The sequence below is a fragment of the Mastigoproctus giganteus genome, chromosome 2, assembly GCF_048544385.1.
Source record: "Mastigoproctus giganteus isolate SK-2022 chromosome 2, ASM4854438v1, whole genome shotgun sequence".
Classification (NCBI taxonomy): Eukaryota; Metazoa; Arthropoda; class Arachnida; order Uropygi; family Thelyphonidae; genus Mastigoproctus; species Mastigoproctus giganteus.
Genome location: NC_143576.1, coordinates 73,943,190 through 73,962,118, shown reverse-complemented (window position 1 = coordinate 73,962,118; position 18,929 = coordinate 73,943,190). Strand labels below are relative to the sequence as shown.

At 37.7% G+C, this 18,929-nt stretch overlaps 1 protein-coding gene across 2 annotated transcripts in view; it reads left to right on the top strand.

Moving 5' to 3' along the window:
* The window catches only part of Frmd5 (FERM domain containing), a 433,883-nt gene that overhangs the window by 259,820 nt on the left and 155,134 nt on the right, over window positions 1-18,929 (top strand). For both annotated transcript variants that reach the window (XM_090368524.1, XM_090368523.1), the window contains exon 8: window positions 2,109-2,197. In XM_090368524.1, the coding sequence (XP_090224650.1) occupies window positions 2,109-2,197 (89 nt within the window). The remainder of the gene's footprint in view (window positions 1-2,108; window positions 2,198-18,929) is intronic.

Genomic DNA, 18,929 nt, shown 5'->3' with positions numbered 1-18,929 from the left:
GTAAATTCTCTAAAAGGAAGGGGATGGATCAGATTGGTCCACTTGATATTGATTGTTTGACTGTTGATGATCTTGCTCAGATAGCAAACAAACTGAATGAGTATTTTGCATCTACATTCACACATGAGGAATTCTGTAAGGAAGTGGAGGACAGAAGTTTACTAAACTAACAGGGAGCTAAATGATTTTGTGGTAACGGAGAAGGTGCCTCCCGTAACCAGGTGGGCAGGAGCAGCAGTGCATAGTACACGCTTCCTGATTAGACTGGGGTTCAAGCCTGTGACCACCAAATACGGAGGATGCGGAAAGATCAGGGAATGAGCACCGCATATCCCCGGAGCAATATGGCCTTAGTTGCTAATGCTCCTAAAAACCAAATAACAACAAAAATAACGGAGAGCAAAGTGGAGACAAAATTGTTAAAGTTAAACATAAAAAGGCACCTGGGGTGGCTTTATATTGGAGGCAGTGAGGGACGTAAGCAAACCCTTAGCCATAATTATGAGAGCATCCTTGGATTCAGGGAAGATCCCCATGGACTGGAGATGTGCAGATGCATCCCCAATTCACAAAAGGTAACACAAGAAATTACAGACCTGTTAGTTTAACTTCTGTTCTAGGGGATGGAGTCATGGTTAAGGAAGCATTGCAGGATCATCTAGACAAGACTGCAGTAATAATTCAGACAGCATGGGTTTGTTAAGAGGGAAGTTTTGTCTGATCTATTTGATTGCATACTATGATGTATCACAAAGGAACTAGATTCAAAAATAATTTTGATATCATATACTTGGATTTCAGTAAAGCTTTTGATACAGTTACACATAGAAGACTGCTTTACAAATTTAAGCAGTATGGTATTATGGGCAAGTTGCTACAATGGATAAAGGAATGGTTGAGTGGGAGATGACAGAGTGATAAGCAATCGGCACTGCTCATTATGGACTAATATTACCAGTGTAATCCCCCAGGGATCAATCTTGGGCCCATTGTTGGTTTTTATATTTATCAGTGATATTGATGAAGGTATATCAGGCTTAATGGCCAAGTTTGCAGATGATATAATGGTATCAGGGTTGTTAATGACAGTATTCTACTGCAACAGGATCCAGAAATGTTGGGTAGGTGGGCTGAGAAGTGGCAAATGAAGTTTAACATTGACAAATGCAAAGTACTGCATATAGGTAGCAGCAACCCCAGAGAAACATACCAGCTGTAAGGTACTACACTCAGGGTAGGGGAGAATGAAAAAATATCAGGAGTAATTGTCCAGTCAGATATGAAGTTTTCTGAGCAGTGCAGCCAGAGCAGGTTATGGGATCATGTCAATGATATACAGGAATTTTGCTTCCAGGAAAAAGCAAGTGATTATCCCTCTGTCTACGTACAGGTCTGGAGGCTTTGTTAGTAAGGATGTAGAGTTGCTAGAATGAGTACAGAGAAGGGTAACAAGATTGGCGAGTGGGATAAATGGGTGCTCTTACCAAGAAAGGCTTAAGTTCTGCAAATTGCAGCATTTGGAGACTAGGCACCTGTGAAATGATCTGATTGAGGGGTATAAAGCCTTGAATGGTTTGAGCAGGCTCAGTTCTGATGGGATTCTTCCTCTTGCTTTGATCACGAACCTGAGGGGGGTTCGTAAATTCAAATTGAGGAAAGATAGTTGTAAAATAGATGATGGAAATTTACCTTTAACCATCAGGCAGTTGATTGCTGGAACAAACTTCAAATTTCTGGAGAAATGGATGGGTGAAATGGGCAAGTTTTTTTTTTTTTTTTTTTTTTTTTTTTGGCTGCTTCTGTATAAGCTTTGTTTCTTATGTCATAAGTCTCAACTAATGCTAATGCTATTTCAAATAAATTACTGATGCAGATTGGAAGTCAAAATTATAATATTAGGAATACTAAGATTCATATGGCCATATCCATTGAAAATTTATCTTCCCCCATTATAAATATATACCATTGACTATTAAAATTGACTAAAAAAATTTTACAAATTTACACATTGTAGCTGTCAAAGTATGATTTGTGTATTTTTGTCCATTTAAAAAATTTATGCTTAAATGCTTTTTTTTTTTTTTTTTTTTTTTCTTTCATTATTTTAGGATCATAAAGGCAATCAGCTTTATCTCGGAATCAATCATGCTGGAATTCTAACATTTCAGGGAAGCCGTAAAACACATCATTTTAAGTGGTACATTTCAAATTTATAGCTTATTTTTATGTCACATTTGATTATTATTAATTCCCATGTTTGTGTTTAATTGTGGTTGAAGCATCTGGTATGGTAATACCATTCATACTTAAGAGAGGTTATAACTTGCATGTGGTAAGATTGTGTGAACTAAGCATCTTCTGCATTGCTAAAGAAATAGACACTGTTGAATCTTAAATTTTGAATGACCTTAAAAAAATTAGTCTCTTGTTATTTATATCATGAAATATAAAATAAAAAACTAATTTTTATAATAATCCTTGCATGTGTTGAAGATATAGTAATTTCTAGGGAAATAAGAGTCCTTGATATTTTACCACCTAATATTTCATTCTACTAAATGAATATTCAACAACAAAGTTAAATGATTTATCAATGTGAAAGCCTTTTTGTTTTTGCTAGATGGTTCCTTCGTTGCTCAATGAATAAATTGTTGCACATCAAGTTTACTTTGCAATTGATGCTAGAAAAAGAACATTTGGAAATTCTTCTAGGGTTGTGAGGATGGGAAGAAGACAAAGATCAAACAGATGTTTAGTCCACTTCACGCAACCTCCCACCCACTAAACAAGTCAGCTGCGACATTTTCGGTACATTTGCTATTTGAAAAGAATAAGAGAAGTTTACCTCAATATGATATGTAGAACATTTCCGTATGATACTCCCCAGAAATTAAAATGAAAACAATTTAAAAATCGATCTTACGTTACAGGAAGAAATAATTAACAATAATTAAAAATCAAACGAAGACAATTAAAAATCAATTTAATGCAATTAAAATTAAGTCATCTACCACCTATTTCTAGGTAGTACATGACTCTCATCAACCGGTGCAATACCACCACTTTGCTTACTGGAGACTTGAAATAGTGGAACCCATGTTTAGTCTCCAGAGCTAAGTTCCGGTCAAATCTTCCCCATCTCTTCTCTCATGCAGTATGGCTGATAACTTTTGAGGTTATGATAGACATCATGGCAAGATCCAGTCTTCCTTACATTTCGAGGGTACAGCTTTAATACCGTGTTCGCAGGCCAGCCACTAGTTAGTACACCGGACCGAACCTATTGGTAACTCTAGGAGGCTTCCGGATCAGTTAGTGTATAATCTTGCTACCTCTACTCTGCGAGATAGTGACTGGAGGAAGTCTGAATAGTGAGGGGGGGGGCCATTGTTTGAGGCCACGTTATGTCAAGGAACTGGGTATATTCTTACTATGTGTACGCCATATCCAAATATTTCATACTTCATACAGCATGTCCCACACACTTTTTCCTTACTATTGAATACACCATGAATTGTCAAACTAATAGAGTAAGCTTATCTGCGAAAACATCTAAACCTCCCAAACACTTCCTAATTCATTTCACAAATATATGTGAAATGAATTCCACTTGCAGTCTACCAAACCCCATGTACTTTTTCTGACAGAATCTGAGTTATCGATTGATTCAAGTACTGCTCATCTCAGATGCCCAAATTATTTGCTGTATAATTCCTTACGCCTCAAAGGTGGTACTTGTGCATATGTCCATTCTGATATTCCCTGTTAGAGACTTGGCAATTTGGAATCTCTTCTCTGTGATCTTCTGTGTCTTAAAATCTCTCTCTACCTCATTGTGTCAAATTCATCTGTTGTCTCTACCATTCTCCCAACTCCACTAATCACTTTGGAGCTCTTTGACTTCCTCTCTTTGCAACTTGACTTTCTCCTGTCCAACTTTCCTAACAGTGAGGTAGTTTTCCTTGGTGATTTTAATGGTCACAACTCCAGCTGGTTTCTGTTTTCTAGTCATACCGATCTAGCTGGTCGAGATGCTGAGGCTTTTGCAGTTACTAATGACCTAGCACAGATTGTTTATTTACCTACAAGAATACCCGACAGTCCTAACTATACAGCCAACTCACTTGATCTTTTTCTCACAAACAACCCTTCTAAGTACATTGTCGAAGAGAGAGGTCCTTTAGGCACCTCAGATCACAACTTAGTGATTGTCTCTTCTCCAATGGAGCCTTTATCTCACAGCTATTCCCAACATCGTATTATTTGGCATTACAATATTGCAAAATAGGATGACCTGCGAGATTTCTTTTCTTCGTTTCCTTGGTCAGATTACTGTTTCAAAACTTCTGATGTCAGTGTTTGCTCTGATCGTGTCAGTGAAATTATTCTTGCAGGAATGGAATCCTTTATCCCAGACTCCACTTTAAAATCTTGTCCTTTATTTACAACTTGGTTTTCCAATAAATGTGCTAAGGCTGTTCATGAGAAGAACATTGCATATTGTAATTGGCTTGTTTCCATTTCTTCAGTTTCATTTTCTTCCTACACCAAAGCTTGCAACAATGCAGTTATTAATCAGTCCAAACTGGAGTTTGAACAGGCTAAGAGTAGAAAACTTGCTTCTTGCCCTAATTGTAGCCGAGCATTCTGGTCTCTTGCCAAAGCTATTGGCCACAGCTTTTGCCCATCTCTGCTCCAACCTCTATCCAAACCAGATGGTTCTGTTGTCACTTCAGCCAAGGATAAAGCTGACCTGCTAGCATCCCATTTTTCTTCCAACTCACGTATTAATGATCTTGGAAAAACACCTCGCACCATTCCCAACACACTCCATTCAATGCCTCCTATGGTCTTCCATCAAAAAGATATCAGAAGGATTTTGACGAATCTTGATGCTAAGAAAGCTCCAGGTCCCGATGGTATTTCTCCACTTGTTCTCAAAACCTGTGCTCCTGAACTTACTCCTGTTCTTTGCCATCTTTTTTCACTTTCTTATTCCAAAGGTGTTTTTGCTTCTTCTTGGAAATTTGCTCATATCCAGCCAGTTCCTAAAAAGGGTGACAAATCCCTCCCATCCAATTATTGTCCCATTGCAATTACTTCTACTCCTTCTAAAGTAAGAGAGAAATCAATTAACTGCCAAATTTTAAACTACCTAGAAACCTTGCGTCTGATCAATGATTGCCAGTATGAATTCCGTCAGTGTCGATCCACTAGTGATATTCTGGCTTATGTTACCCATTTAGGACTAATTCAATGGAAAAGTTCGGTGAAACACAAGCAGTAATTTCTCGTAATCTGCCTTCACTTGACTAACTTCAAAGGCTTTCAATCATGTTTGTCATAAAGGTCTTCCATCTTATGGTATGGCTTAAGCAATCTTCCATCTTATTTATATACCAACTGTATTCATACAGTTGGTATGTTTTTCTGGGGATACTTCTACCCATATGCAGTACTTTGCATCTGTGAATGTTAAACTTTAGTTGTTACTTCTCTGCCCAACTTTTCTAGCTCCTGTTGCATTAGCACACTGCCATTACTATCATTAACAACCCTGCCAGCCTTTCTGTCATCTGCAAACTTCAACATTAAGCCTGATTTACCTTCATCAATATCATTGATAAATATACATAGCATCAGTGGGCCCAACACCGAAAGCTGGGGTCTCCAGTAATAACAACAGCAGCATCCATTGATTACCACTCTTTCTTCTCCCACCCACCCAACCACCCTTTTATCCAGGGGTTCGAGCCCGTCACCATCAAATACGGAGGATGCGGAAAGGTCAAGGAATGACCACCGCATATTCCCGGAGCAATATGGCCTTAGTTGCTAATGCTCCTAAAAACCAAATAACAACAACCTTTTATCCATTGTAGCAACTTACCCTTAATGCCTTACTATTCCAATTTGTACAGTAGTCTTCCATGCACAACAGTGTCAAAAGCTTTCCTGAAATACAAGTGTATGATATCAAAATTATTTTTTTTTTTTGCTTTCAGTTCCTTTGTAACCACATTGTAGTATCAAATCAGATTTTTCAGACAAGACTTTCCCTTAACAAACCCCTGCTGTGTCTGAATTATTATTGCAGTTTTGTCTAGATGATCCTGCAATTTAACCACTGACTCCATTATTTTCCCCAGAACAGCAGTTAAACCAACTGTTCTGTAATTACTTCTACCACGGTTGGATTCCTATTTTTTAATTGGTGATGCATTTGCACATCTCCAGTCCGTGGAGACTTCCCATGATTCCAAAGATGCTCTCATAATTATGGGTAAGGGTTTGCCTACTTTGCTGCCTCCTTTAATATAACGGATAGATCACATCCACTCCAGGTGTTTTTCTTATGTTTAACATCAACAATTTATCCTGTGCTTTGCTTTCAGTTATTAGAAAATCATTAAGTACCCTATTACAGTGTGATAAACGTCTGGCATTTTCCCTCCTTAATAACTCCTCATGTGTGAATGTAGATGTAAAATACTCATTCAGATCATCAGCTATCTGAGCAGGATCATCAATAGTCAAACCATTGATATCAAGTGAACCAATTTGCATCCCCTTGTAGAGTTTATATAAGTAAAGAAGTCCTTGCTGTTTTTGTAGCATCTTTGCCAGAGATTTCTCGTAATCTGCCTTCACTTGACTAACCTCTGTACAGACTAGCTTATATCTGCCATAGCCTTCTGAGTCACCTGATAATTTATATGCATCCCATGCATTTTTATTCTCTACCACAAGCTTTATTAGTTTATCTGACATCCATTTAGGCATAAAACCTGAACAGTATTTCTTAATCGGTATGAAAAGCTGAGTAGCTTTCACCATTAATTCCTTGAATGCTTCCCACTTAGAATTTGCTTTTGGTAACATCATCATCATTTGGTCCCATTGTACAGAATTTAAAAACTGTCTGAGACCACTGCAGTCACTTTTACAGAAGCAAAAACCCTTCCCTTTACCCATGATGGTACAGGTCGACCGTCACTAATCCGGCAGCGTTGGGACCTGTGGGGTGCCGGATCACCGGTGGTTATTTTAGTACATACAGTTTACCCAACGGCTAACCACCTCATCCTACCTTTAACACGTTGACTGCCTAGCTAGTTTAAGAAAAAAATTCCCCAGGGGTCAAAAAATATTTAGCAAATAATTTGATTAGTAATTCTAAAATAAATATTGTAATGTCAGTGTTGTCATTTTTTCGCTTAAAATATATATACAGTAAACCCCCGCTATTTGCGGGGGTTACGTTCCTGAGAAATTCTGCGAATACTGAAAACGCGAATACTGAGTTATGGCTCCCATAGTAATAAAGGGGTTCCGTTCCAAAGTATGAAATATATAAGAAAAACTAGTCTAAAATTTTGTCTATGTATGTATTATATGTACCTTCATAATATGACTGTGTACATAGACAGTACATAGTGAAATGCAAGCATATGGCATCGAAATGAAAATAAGAAACAATTTAATATTAAATGTAATATTTATTAGAAATTTCAAACAAACCTTTCAAACCAGCACCTTTGCTAGCTAAAAAACTTATCCTGCCAGTGCTATCAAAAGTTTCATTAAAGTGTTGATAAAGGAGTTTTGCCTTTTTACGAATGATGAGTGAACTTAACGGAATTTTATTTTGAGTTCGGTCTTCTATCCACAGATTTAAAGCCTTTTCCATTTTTTCTAAATTAACATCACGAGTTACAGAGCAAATTTTTGAAGCAATTAGCGCGTTTTTACGGACACTACAACCTGATTTTTTGATTGATCGTACCGTTGATTCATTGAATTTATAATGTTTTGCCACTGAGGAAACACTCTCACCATTAGAAAGTTTGTCAAATAACTCAATTTTATTCGCTAAATGTCATCACCTTTGATATTTTCACATTTCCCTTGTTATTCGTAGCCATATTTTTGTACAGGTTAGAAAGAACTTGTCAACAATAAAGTCACTTTCTTCCATTAACACACTCGAAAAAGTCTGTATTACACTGAAAAATGGTAGATTTATCACTTTTGTAACCATATCAATTTATAAATTGATAAATTTATTCAATTTATAAGCATATAAATTAAAAGCAAACGACGAAACCTTCCATGATAAGTGCATAACACATACTGAACAAGGATTAGTGAGAAACATCCACGCTCGCTATTTTGTTACCCCTCTCCCCCCACCCACTGAGCGCTGTTTTGACCGGGAAAGATAATTTTAACCACGCCCATGTTTTTTTATGGCGGAAAATGTTCACAGCGCTTTAAAATTTACATTTTTTTAGGTTTCATTTTATATTAAATCAGCGACTGCGAATACGCGAAACCGCGAATACAGATACCGCGAATAGCGGGGGTTTACTGTATAAAAAAAATAAATAAAAAAAGTCTTTTTTTTTTTTTTTTTTTTTTTTCTCTCTTTATGTTGCATATATGTGGCCCAGTAGGTAACTTTATTCCTTGAGAAGCCATGTCTGCCACATATGTGTGATGCTATTATGGCATGCATGTGAAGGTCATTTGTGATTAGTTTATTGCACTCACTGCGAGCACTGCAATATAACTAATTGCAATAAAAAACTCTCAAACATCGCAATAAGTTTGTGAGTAGTGTTAGAGATTTTGTGAAAACAAGTTCGTTAGTACGCTGTATTATCCATCATATTGTGTTGTGTTTTTCCACAAGTGTGTTGTAAAAAAAAAAAAATCCAAAAAAATTTGGCTAAAAGCAAAATTACTAAAATAAGAGGAACTGAGAGAAATTGCTTGAATGTACAATTATGCAGAGTTAAACTTCTCACAGACACACCACTGTTGAGTTTTTTCAGAAGTTCAACTTTATCTGTTAAGGACAATGTAGGGTGTTTGCGCTTTACACCCCGAGAGGCACTTCCTTTATGCATTGGAACCATGGCTGGGGCTAAATATGAGCAGGTTATAATAATAAATGCAGAAAAACAAGTGGGAATGGCTTGCCAGTGTTTACAAGTTCACACGCCAACAGCTGATGCTGCAACCAATGCCACCAAAGCAGTAGTGGCAGGTTGGTGGGCTGACCCGGGAAATTTGAAATTACATTCGTGGAAATTATGTGGAACCGAATTACCAGTGGCCAGATTAGTGATGGTCGACCTGTAATTATCTCTTTAAGTCAATCCCACATCAGTACACTGTGATCACTGCCACCTAGTGGTTCCTTTATCTGCAAATTCTTTATCCATGAATAATTCACAAAGGACGATCAAAGGGTGACGCAATTAATTACAGAGCTGGTAGTTTAACTTCTGTTCTGGGAAAATTAATGGAGGCACTGGTTCAAGAAGCACTGCAGGATCATCTAGACAACACTTCAGTTATATTTCGGACACAGCATGGGTTTGTTAAGGGGAAGTCTTGTCTGACCAATTTGATTGGATACTTATGATGTGGTCACAAAGAAACTGGATGCAAAAATAATTTAGATATCATATACTTGGATCTTAGGGAAGCTTTTGATATTGTTGTACGTGAAAGACTACTGTACAAATTGGAGCAGTATGGCATTAAGGACAAAATGCTGCTATGGATAAAAGGATAGTTGAGTGGGAGAAGATGGAGGGTGGTAATCAATGGACATTGACTAATTCATGGACTAATGTTATTAGTGGAGTCTCCAGGGTTCAGTGTTGGGTCCATTGTTGTTTTCTGTATTTATTAACGATATTGATGAAGGTATATCAGGCTTAATGTCTAATTTTGCAGACAATGTGAAGATTGGCAGGGTTGTTAATGACAGTATGCTACTGCACGAGGATCTAGAAACATTGAGCAGATGGGCTGAGAGGTGGCAACTGAAGTTTAACATTGACAAATGTAAAGTACTGCATATGGGTAGCAGTAACCCCAGAGTAACATATCAACTGTGTGGAACTACACTCAATGTGGTAGAGAATGAAAAAAGAGCTGGGGTAATTGTGCAGTCAGATATGAAGTTTTCTGAGCAGTGCAGACAGTCTGCAAGAGTACTTCAGTGTCTTGTTAATGTTATACAGGAATTTTTCTAGTAAGGATAAGGATGTTGTTATCCTCTTGTATAAGCCAGTGTTCAGGCCACACCTTGAGTACTGTATACAGGTGTGGAGGCCTCATTTTAGGAAGTATGTAGGGCTGCTGGAATGAGTACAGAGAAGGGCAACAAGATTAGTGAATGGAACAAAAGGTTGCTCTTACGAAGAATGGCTTAAGATGTGCAAATTACAGTGTCTGGTGACTAGGCATGTGCAAGGTGATCTGATTGAGGTTTATAAGGGCTTTAATGGTTTGAGCAGGCTCAATGCTGATGGTTCTTTTCCTCTTGCCCAGATTAATCGCCTGAGGGGACATAAATTCAAATCGAGGTAAGATAATTGTAGGGTAGGTGTGCGGAAATTTGCCTTTAGCCAGCGTGCAGTTGATTGCTGGAACAAACATCAACTTCTACAAACATGTGTTTGTAGAAGTTGATAACTTAACACCTTGACTGCCAAGGCTTGTTTGGGTAAACTGGTCTCTGACGCCAATTTCAGTTAGACATGTTAAATTATTCAAAACCTAAATTATAATATATATTCATCACCAAAACTCATAAAAAAAAAGCTTATTGTTGTAGAAAAAAGAATCGTGAATTATCTCTTAGTTGGCGTATGTAATAGAAAATTCTTTGCAGCAGCCAACAACGTGTTAACTAGATTAAATCAGAAGTGTTGTAACTTGCATAATTCTCTATATATGAATCAGTGTCTTACGTAAATCTGCTGCAGTGACACAGACTATGCCATGTACGTTGTATTTGGTACTTTGTTACGTACTACAAAGAATCTAAAATAAAGAGCTTGAGCTCTATTCTAATATGAGTGACTCGGAATTTGAAGTGCTTTTTGATGAGTCGTACGTTCTGGTTCATAGATTGATCGGATCAAATTTCAGCGCTAAGAAAAACCATCAGATGTCCGAAAAAAACTGCATTACATATTATAGAAATATATTTGCATAACACATACACCCTGTTCCGTCAAGTTATGTGTTTCTCTGAATTTCGGACATTTAATGGTGGAACCCGTAACTTGACGGTAAAGTTATGATTGAATCTTTGATTGGAGAAAAAATTCTAAATCTTCCAAAGAAGATTAGGTCTGAACGTAAAATTCATTATTTAGAATTTCACCAACTGCAAAAAACCACGGCCGATTAAGCCATCTCGAGTATGTATGAGAAATAAAACGCCACGGAACACGCTATTAGTGTCCAGTGTGCTAAGAGAGGCTAGCTCTTTGTGTGAAGAAAATATTTCTTTTTGTGAATAAATTCTGTTTTCTGATGCCGTGGTTCATTTTTCATTCTTATCCCAAAAGCCAGCTATCCATCAGTTGCACATATTTGCTACGAGTGTCGTAGTTGCACTTGAAAGGCAAGTCATAGCAGTTCAAGTTAACTCGTAGTCGGCGTCCTGGGCCAAATCGCCAAGTACAAGTTAACTCGTAGTCGGCATTCGTCATGTTTAATAAGTTCTAGGCAGAACTAGACAAACATTTGGAGTGAATGGATGAGTAAAATTGAGATGGGTTTTATTTTATTTATTTATTATTATTTTTTTTTTTGCTAATGCTCTGTAAGTTTGCTTTCTTGTATAATATGCCTCTACTAATGATAATCACTGCTGATAACCAGATCAAGTGTATTACCTATTACCCTCTTTGGTTGACTCTCGAACATGCTCTGCAGAAAACAATCACCCAATAAATCCACAGAAGTCTTGCTAGTGTGCGAGTGACCAACCCACAAGTTCCAATCAATATTGGGGAAGTTAAAATCTCCCATTACAAGACATTCCGATTTACTGGCGCATTCTATTTCTCTGCACAATTGTTTGTTGTACTTATCAGAGTCATTAGGTCTATAACACACGCCTACTCTCATTTCTGCTTTTCTAGTGCTTATGTCACACCAAACTAACTCAGCATTGCACTGTCCATGTATGTCAACTGGATGCACTTCCTTATATTTTGTTTTTCTTAATTGACAGCATAACCCCTTCTTCACAAATTCCAATTCTGCACTACTTGTATCCGTGTGACCCCATGTCTCTGATATCCCAACAATATCTGCCTTTGATGTCTTGACCAGTATTAGTATTAGTATTAGTAACGGCCGTATGGTGCAAGAAAGCCTATGGCTTATGCTGCACCAGCCAGAAAAAAAAAAAAAAAAAAAAAAAATCCGAACAAAACAATGATAAAAACAAAAATTAAATAAATAAATAATAATTAATAAATAAATAAAAATAATAAAATGAAATTAAAAATTAAATAAAAAGGAAATTAATCCTATCATCCTATGCGCTTCCCTTACCCGAAAGTACTATCCAGATGACCTTTGAATTTCCCCAAACTGTTGGCCTCTGCTACCCATGAAGGCAACTTATTCCAGTAATTTATAACTCGCTGGCTAAAATAAAACTTCCTGCAGTCCAATCTAAACATTTCCCCGCGTAACTTGAATTTATGTCCCCTAGTTCTAGCATCATTTATAATCTTGAAAATTTTGTCCTCATTCATTTTACTGATGCCTCTCAGAGCCTTAAACACCTCAATCAAATCTCCTCTAAGGTGTCTAGTTTCCAAACTCTGCAACCCACATATTCGAAGTCTTTCTTCATAAGGACGCCCTTTTGCCGATCTCACCAGGCGAGTTACCCTTCTTTGCACCCTTTCAAGAAGCTCAATGTCTTTCTTTAGGTGCGGTCTCCATACTTGAACACAGTATTCCAAGTGTGGTCTAACATAGGCCTTATATAATGGGATTATCACGTCCCTATCTCTACTTGCAAAAGTTCGATAGATCATCGATAGGACACCATGGGCCTTCCTTGCAACCTGTTTACAATGCTCAGAGAATTTCATGTCTGACCGTATCGTAACACCCAAGTCCCTTTCCTCCAGTACTGGGTTTAGTTGAACTCCACCAAGTGAATAAGTTATTTTGGGATTACTGTTTCCCAGGTGTAATACCTTACACTTTGTTGGATTAAAGCACAGCTGCCATTTTTCTGACCATTCTTGAAGTCTATCTAGGTCTCTCTGAAGAAGCTCAGCTTGACAGTGATCATTAACTACTCTACCAATTTTAACATCATCTGCAAATTTAGACATCACGCCCTCTATCCCTTCATCAATGTGGTTTATGAAAATTAAAAACAACAGTGGTCCTAATACTGATCCTTGGGGAACCCCACTTCTTACATCAACCCAATCTGAGGAATAGCCATTTATCACAACCCTCTGCCTCCTGCCCTGAAGCCATCCTTCTATCCATCTAAGGATTTTCCCAGTGATTCCAACCTGTTCCAGCTTATAAAGCAACCGCTCATGTGGGACTGAGTCAAAAGCTTTGCTGAAATCTAAATAAACAATGTCGAAATTATTCCCTAAATCCAGCTCGTGAGTGACCCTTTCGAAATAGCGAACCAGATTTGTTAAACATGATTTTCCCTTTACAAAACCATGCTGAGTATCCTTGAGAATTTCAATTCGATCCAAATGATCCTGAATTCCACCCTTGATCAATGCCTCCATGATTTTCCCTACTACTGAAGTCAGACTGACAGGTCGATAATTTCCCACTTCACTTTTAGAGCCACCCTTATGTATGGGAGATACATTTGCACTTTTCCAATCCAAGGGAATCTCCCCAGAGTCTAGTGATGCTCGCATAACCAGCCTCAGTGGTTCAATGCACTCGCTTGCCGCCTCTCTCAAGATTATAGGGTATATTCCATCAACTCCAGGAGCCTTACTAGTCTGTAGGCTTGAAAGTTTTTTCATTAAATAATCTTGCGAAATTTCAATATCATTAATTACATATTTTTTAACTTCGCTCCCACAATTTCCCTTTGCCACAAAAGGCTTTTCATTTGTAAATATCGATGCAAAATAACTGTTGAGTTCATCTGCAACGGCAGCTGGTGTATTTATTACTATCCCCTTTCCCTTACGTAAAGGTCCGATCTGGTTTGTCGTGCTCTTCTTGGCATTTATATATGTGAAGAATTCTTTATCCCCCCTCTTTGCTCTGTTTGCTAGTGATTTCTCATAAACTGCCTTTGCCTGTCGAACCTTTTCTGTGGCTCTATTACACATCACCTTGTAGCTGTTATAGGCTTCAGTACTTTTTATTGCTCTGTAACGTTTCCATGCCACCTTTTTTTGCTCAAGTAATGCGGCAACTTCACTATTCATCCAACTTGGAACCCTTCTCGTGGAGTATTTTTTTAATGGTATATACGCATTTAAGGCATCTGTGATTAATGTTTTAAAAGCGTACCACAGTTCAATTGTATTCATTCTCTGCGCGATATCTACCCAGTTAATAGAGGCCATGTAGTACCTTAAGGCATCGTAATTTCCTTTTCTGAAATTAAAACCCATTCCTTTGCCTTATACTTCTGCTACCTCTCTCGTCATCATCCACCGTTGAACTCCGTGATCACTTCCTGCTACTGGTTCCTCTACTGTCAGCCCTGTTATGTCATCTGATTCATGTGTGATGATGAGGTCTAGGATATTCTTTTCTCTAGTACTTTCCCTGACATGTTGATACAAATAACAGTCATCTAGTTGATTTAAAAATTTTGTTCCCCATGTCGAGTTTCCTTCCCATTTACTCCAATCAATTAGAGGCAAATTGAAATCACCCATAATAAGGCATTGACGCTTACTTGCCCATTCCATTTGCATGTAGAGGCTTTTGTCATAGTCTTCACAATCACCTGGTCTGTAGATTACGCCTACTCGCATTGTACCTTTGTTTCCAACTATCTCACACCATACAGACTCTATACTAGCATGTGAAACGTCTGAATCCGGGAAAGCTATCGTCGCACTCAGGCTGCTTCTGATAAGAAGCATTACCCCACCACCCCTTCTATCTAACCTATCCTTCCTAAATACATTATACAAGCCGTACTGAAACTCATCATCCCCAATTTCCGGGTGGCACCACGTCTCTGTAAGCCCTATTATGTACGCGTTACTTGTTTTAACCAGCAGTTCGAATTCGCTCATTTTATTGACGACACTTCTAACGTTACTGTATAAACAATTAAGATTTACTGTTCTTGTATATTTAACAACCCTAACACAACCCTTGAAGTTTTTTAGGCTCTCTTCCCTGATATTAACTACCTGCTCACGTGAAACGTCTTTGCCCCCAGAACATCTAGATAATACGTCCAGTTGGGGTAACAGATAAGAACTCTTAAGGTATGTGCAAGAGTTACATTGACCAATATTATCAGATAAACGCGTGTCAGTATTACCCACATCCCCCCTAACTAGCAGTTTCCCTGAGCCTTTAAGGTATCCTCAATAATACTGGCAAAAACTTTTGCACCACCTTTGTTTAAGTGTATCCCGTCTCTACAAAACAAATTCCTTCTACCTACAAGTGTGGGCCATGCTGATAGAAATTTACCCCCTAAAGCCTTGCAGATTCCTTCAAGTCTTGAGTTAATCCACAAGGCTCTTAACATATAATCCCTCCTATCGTGTCTGGGCAGAATTGCAGACACATAGACATTATGGCCTAGCTCGCGACATTTCCTCAGCATGGTCCTGTATTTTTCCAACAAATCGTCAGATCGTGTACGTTTAATATCGTTTGTCCCCACATGAATAATAATATTTTCTTTACCCCCTTTAAAATCTGACAGTCTGTTGGTGACATCATCAATAGTTGCTCCTGGCAGACATACCCTGGTTCTGCTCCACCTATCTTTATTACAAAAAATATTCCCCGTTTCCCTGACAATGGAGTCTCCTAATAAAACAATGTCCTTTCTAACCAGGGTAGTTTGCACTTGGTTTTTCTGTTTTGAGGCTCGAATCGGGTGTGCATCACTTGGTAGATTGCTGGAGTTTTGAGTCCCTGACGAGCTCCCAGAAGCATTATTTTCGAGGGCAAGCACTCGTTTTTTCAGGGACTCAAATTGTTCCATCAGTGCACCAAATTGTAATTTAAGATCGGTGCACTCCTTACATCGATCACAAAGAAAAGAATCCCCAGGTGAGGTAGGATTAGTCACCAGGTCGACCTTGGAAAACATTCCACAGGTTCCACAACGGATTAAATCATGACTCACCCGTAAATCGCCATCTGCTATTTCCGTGTGACTCACGATACCCTGTGACGTGTTTAAGGCAGATCTCGTAACAACCATTATAAAATTAAATAAATATCAATGAAAGTAACTTTAAAAAATTATATCTATAATATTATTAAAATCAAACAGTTACAGGAAAACCTATAACAAAATAATCCAACAATATTTAAATAAATCAAATATTTAAAAGCACTATCCAAAAGTAAACCACTTAACTGAGGAGCCCTGTCTAAGCACGTCCGCTCACCTCGAATGCCAACGTACGAATATGGTACTTCAAATTCATCAAATTTATTTACTGTACTTCTAGCATTGGTGTATGTGCAAGTATATGTGCACCTGTTCGTCTTAGTCACCCTTACACAGCCCATGTATTTATTTGTTTCACGATGACTCCCACCAGTCCCTAATTCCTCCAGCACCCCACTCTCCAGGCTGCTGCTCTTTGCAATTAAAGTAGTGCAAGAATCACTTTCACCTCTGCTGCTACTATTAACCTTTTATTGTGTGAGCTAGCAGTTTAGGTCTTAATTCGTGCTCTTAAAAATTAATCTCTTTAGCTCTTAATTTGCGCTTTCTACAGCTCAGCTCTATTGCCTAAAGGCCAGAGGTGTGAACAGTTCTTACTGAGGTCTCTCAAAATCAGTTCATTATATGGAAATTTTCTTCATTATACAAAAACTGTTTTCATTATAATGACCAAGGGGAATTAAAAAAAATTCTCTATATGGAAGTTGGTTAAAGAGAGGTGCGACAGTATTTTTCAAATTATGAAGTGGCTGAATGGATGAATCTCTTTTGAAGTAGTCTCCTAAACACCGTATACCTAGATTCCAACATCTCTGCCAGGAAGTATTCTTGATAGGAGCTTGTTTTGGAATTGCTAGTAGTTCTGGTCTCAAGTTCTGAATAATTTCCTCTTACAAATTGGCAACCTTTTTAGGGTGGTAAGCTTGGGAAACAAAAAAAAAATATAATAATAATAAAAAAAAAAACCTCCACAAAAAATCCCTTCTGTTGGAAAATGTTGCAGTCTGGCTGGAAAGTGAGGTGTCATGAATTTCAAGGCCTGCTGGGATTCTTCATAGAACAAGCAAATACATGGGCTGTGTACTAATAGTAAAAACAGGTACACATATACTTGCATGTATACTAATGCTAGGAGTATAGTGAAATTTCAAGTGTAAATTTTCAGTTGTCATCAAATGCAGATATAGGCATTTGATGACATCCTGTATCTGCACCGGCTGGCAAAAACTGACTTACGTAAGTTTCTGCCAGCCGATGTGAACTTAAAAAAATCGTGGAAACGTATTTTGTATCCCATAGGAATAAATGGAGGTATTGTGAAACCATCGCAATGTGAACCCAATAACGCGTTGGTATTTTTTTTTTTTGTAATTCATTCCAAGACCTCGGAAGTTGAAATTTTCACTATATAATTAAGTTATTTATCTCTCTAAAAGGCCATTTTTATAATGGAGCCCTACCCTTTCATCATTATCATATGTTCCGTTATAAGACTCAGTTTTGAACGGCTTTGTCGATAATTTTCTAAAGAACGTTTCTGGAGGTCATGACCATAAAACAATAAAAACAATTTTCACTCTCTGGTTTATTGGGCTTTTCTGTTAGTGCATCTGAATATAAATGGGTAGTAAACTTGATCTTATTGCATTTGCGATGATCCCGATAGCTGGAATTGTGTGGATTTATATGTTATTATGGTGAAATGTGTTCCCCTTCACTGAAATCTTCAATCATATAAAAAACAGATAAATTTTCAGAATCTTCTCTTCATTCCTATTTACTTATTACGATAATGAAGGGAAACCAATGAAAAGTGCAAGTGGTGGAAGTGCTAGGAAGCGAAACAAATGAAGATGAAAATGATTAAGAAGTACAAAGCAGGACAACGTTTGTTATCTATTGCACGGGAATTAGGTCTCACTGCTTCAACAGTGAATACTATTTTAAAGGACAGTGCATGTATAAAAGCTCAATGCCTTTAAGATCATCATTAAGTGATCACAAAACAGCATTCTAGTACTATATCGAAGATGGAAAAGCTATTAATAATATGGATGGAAAATCAGATTCAGAAGTGATTCCCCCTGAGTCTAATGGCCATTCAACTAAATAGGATAAGATAGGATCAGTACAGCGAATCCCAAGTCAAGTTCGTGCCAAGAAAAGGGTGGTTTAATAGGTTCAAGCATTGTGCTGGTTTCCACAATGCTAGAGTATGCAGTGAAGTCGCCAGTGCCGATTCTGCAGCAGAGAAATTTTGTGATGTGTGCAAATAAAAACCCTTGTAAATTTTCACAGCCCTCAGCCGCTGCAGCGGGATACTTATTAGCTGGAGACGTTGATTCTGGCAACAATACTTGAAAAGTAAAACTAGCTACAGCTATACCTGTCCCCTCCGTTTTTTTGAAATTTTATAATTTTGCAATTTTTGTAATTGCATAATTTTATAATTTTTCCTATGCATGAGATAAAAAAAAAAATTGAATAAATAATTCTATTTACATATTCTTTTTTGCTTCAATCAAATTCAGCAAGCATATTGTGCATGCTGCATAAGCTTTTAAGGAAATTCTGACTTAAGCAGAGTTCCGTGGAACTCAACCCTTACATAATTCGGGTAGTGCCTGTATTATGCAGCTATTGCATCTAGTGTCACTATGATAAGAGAGAGGAAAATGTGAATATGGGTAGTGCAATGTATATAGAGAGGATAGGA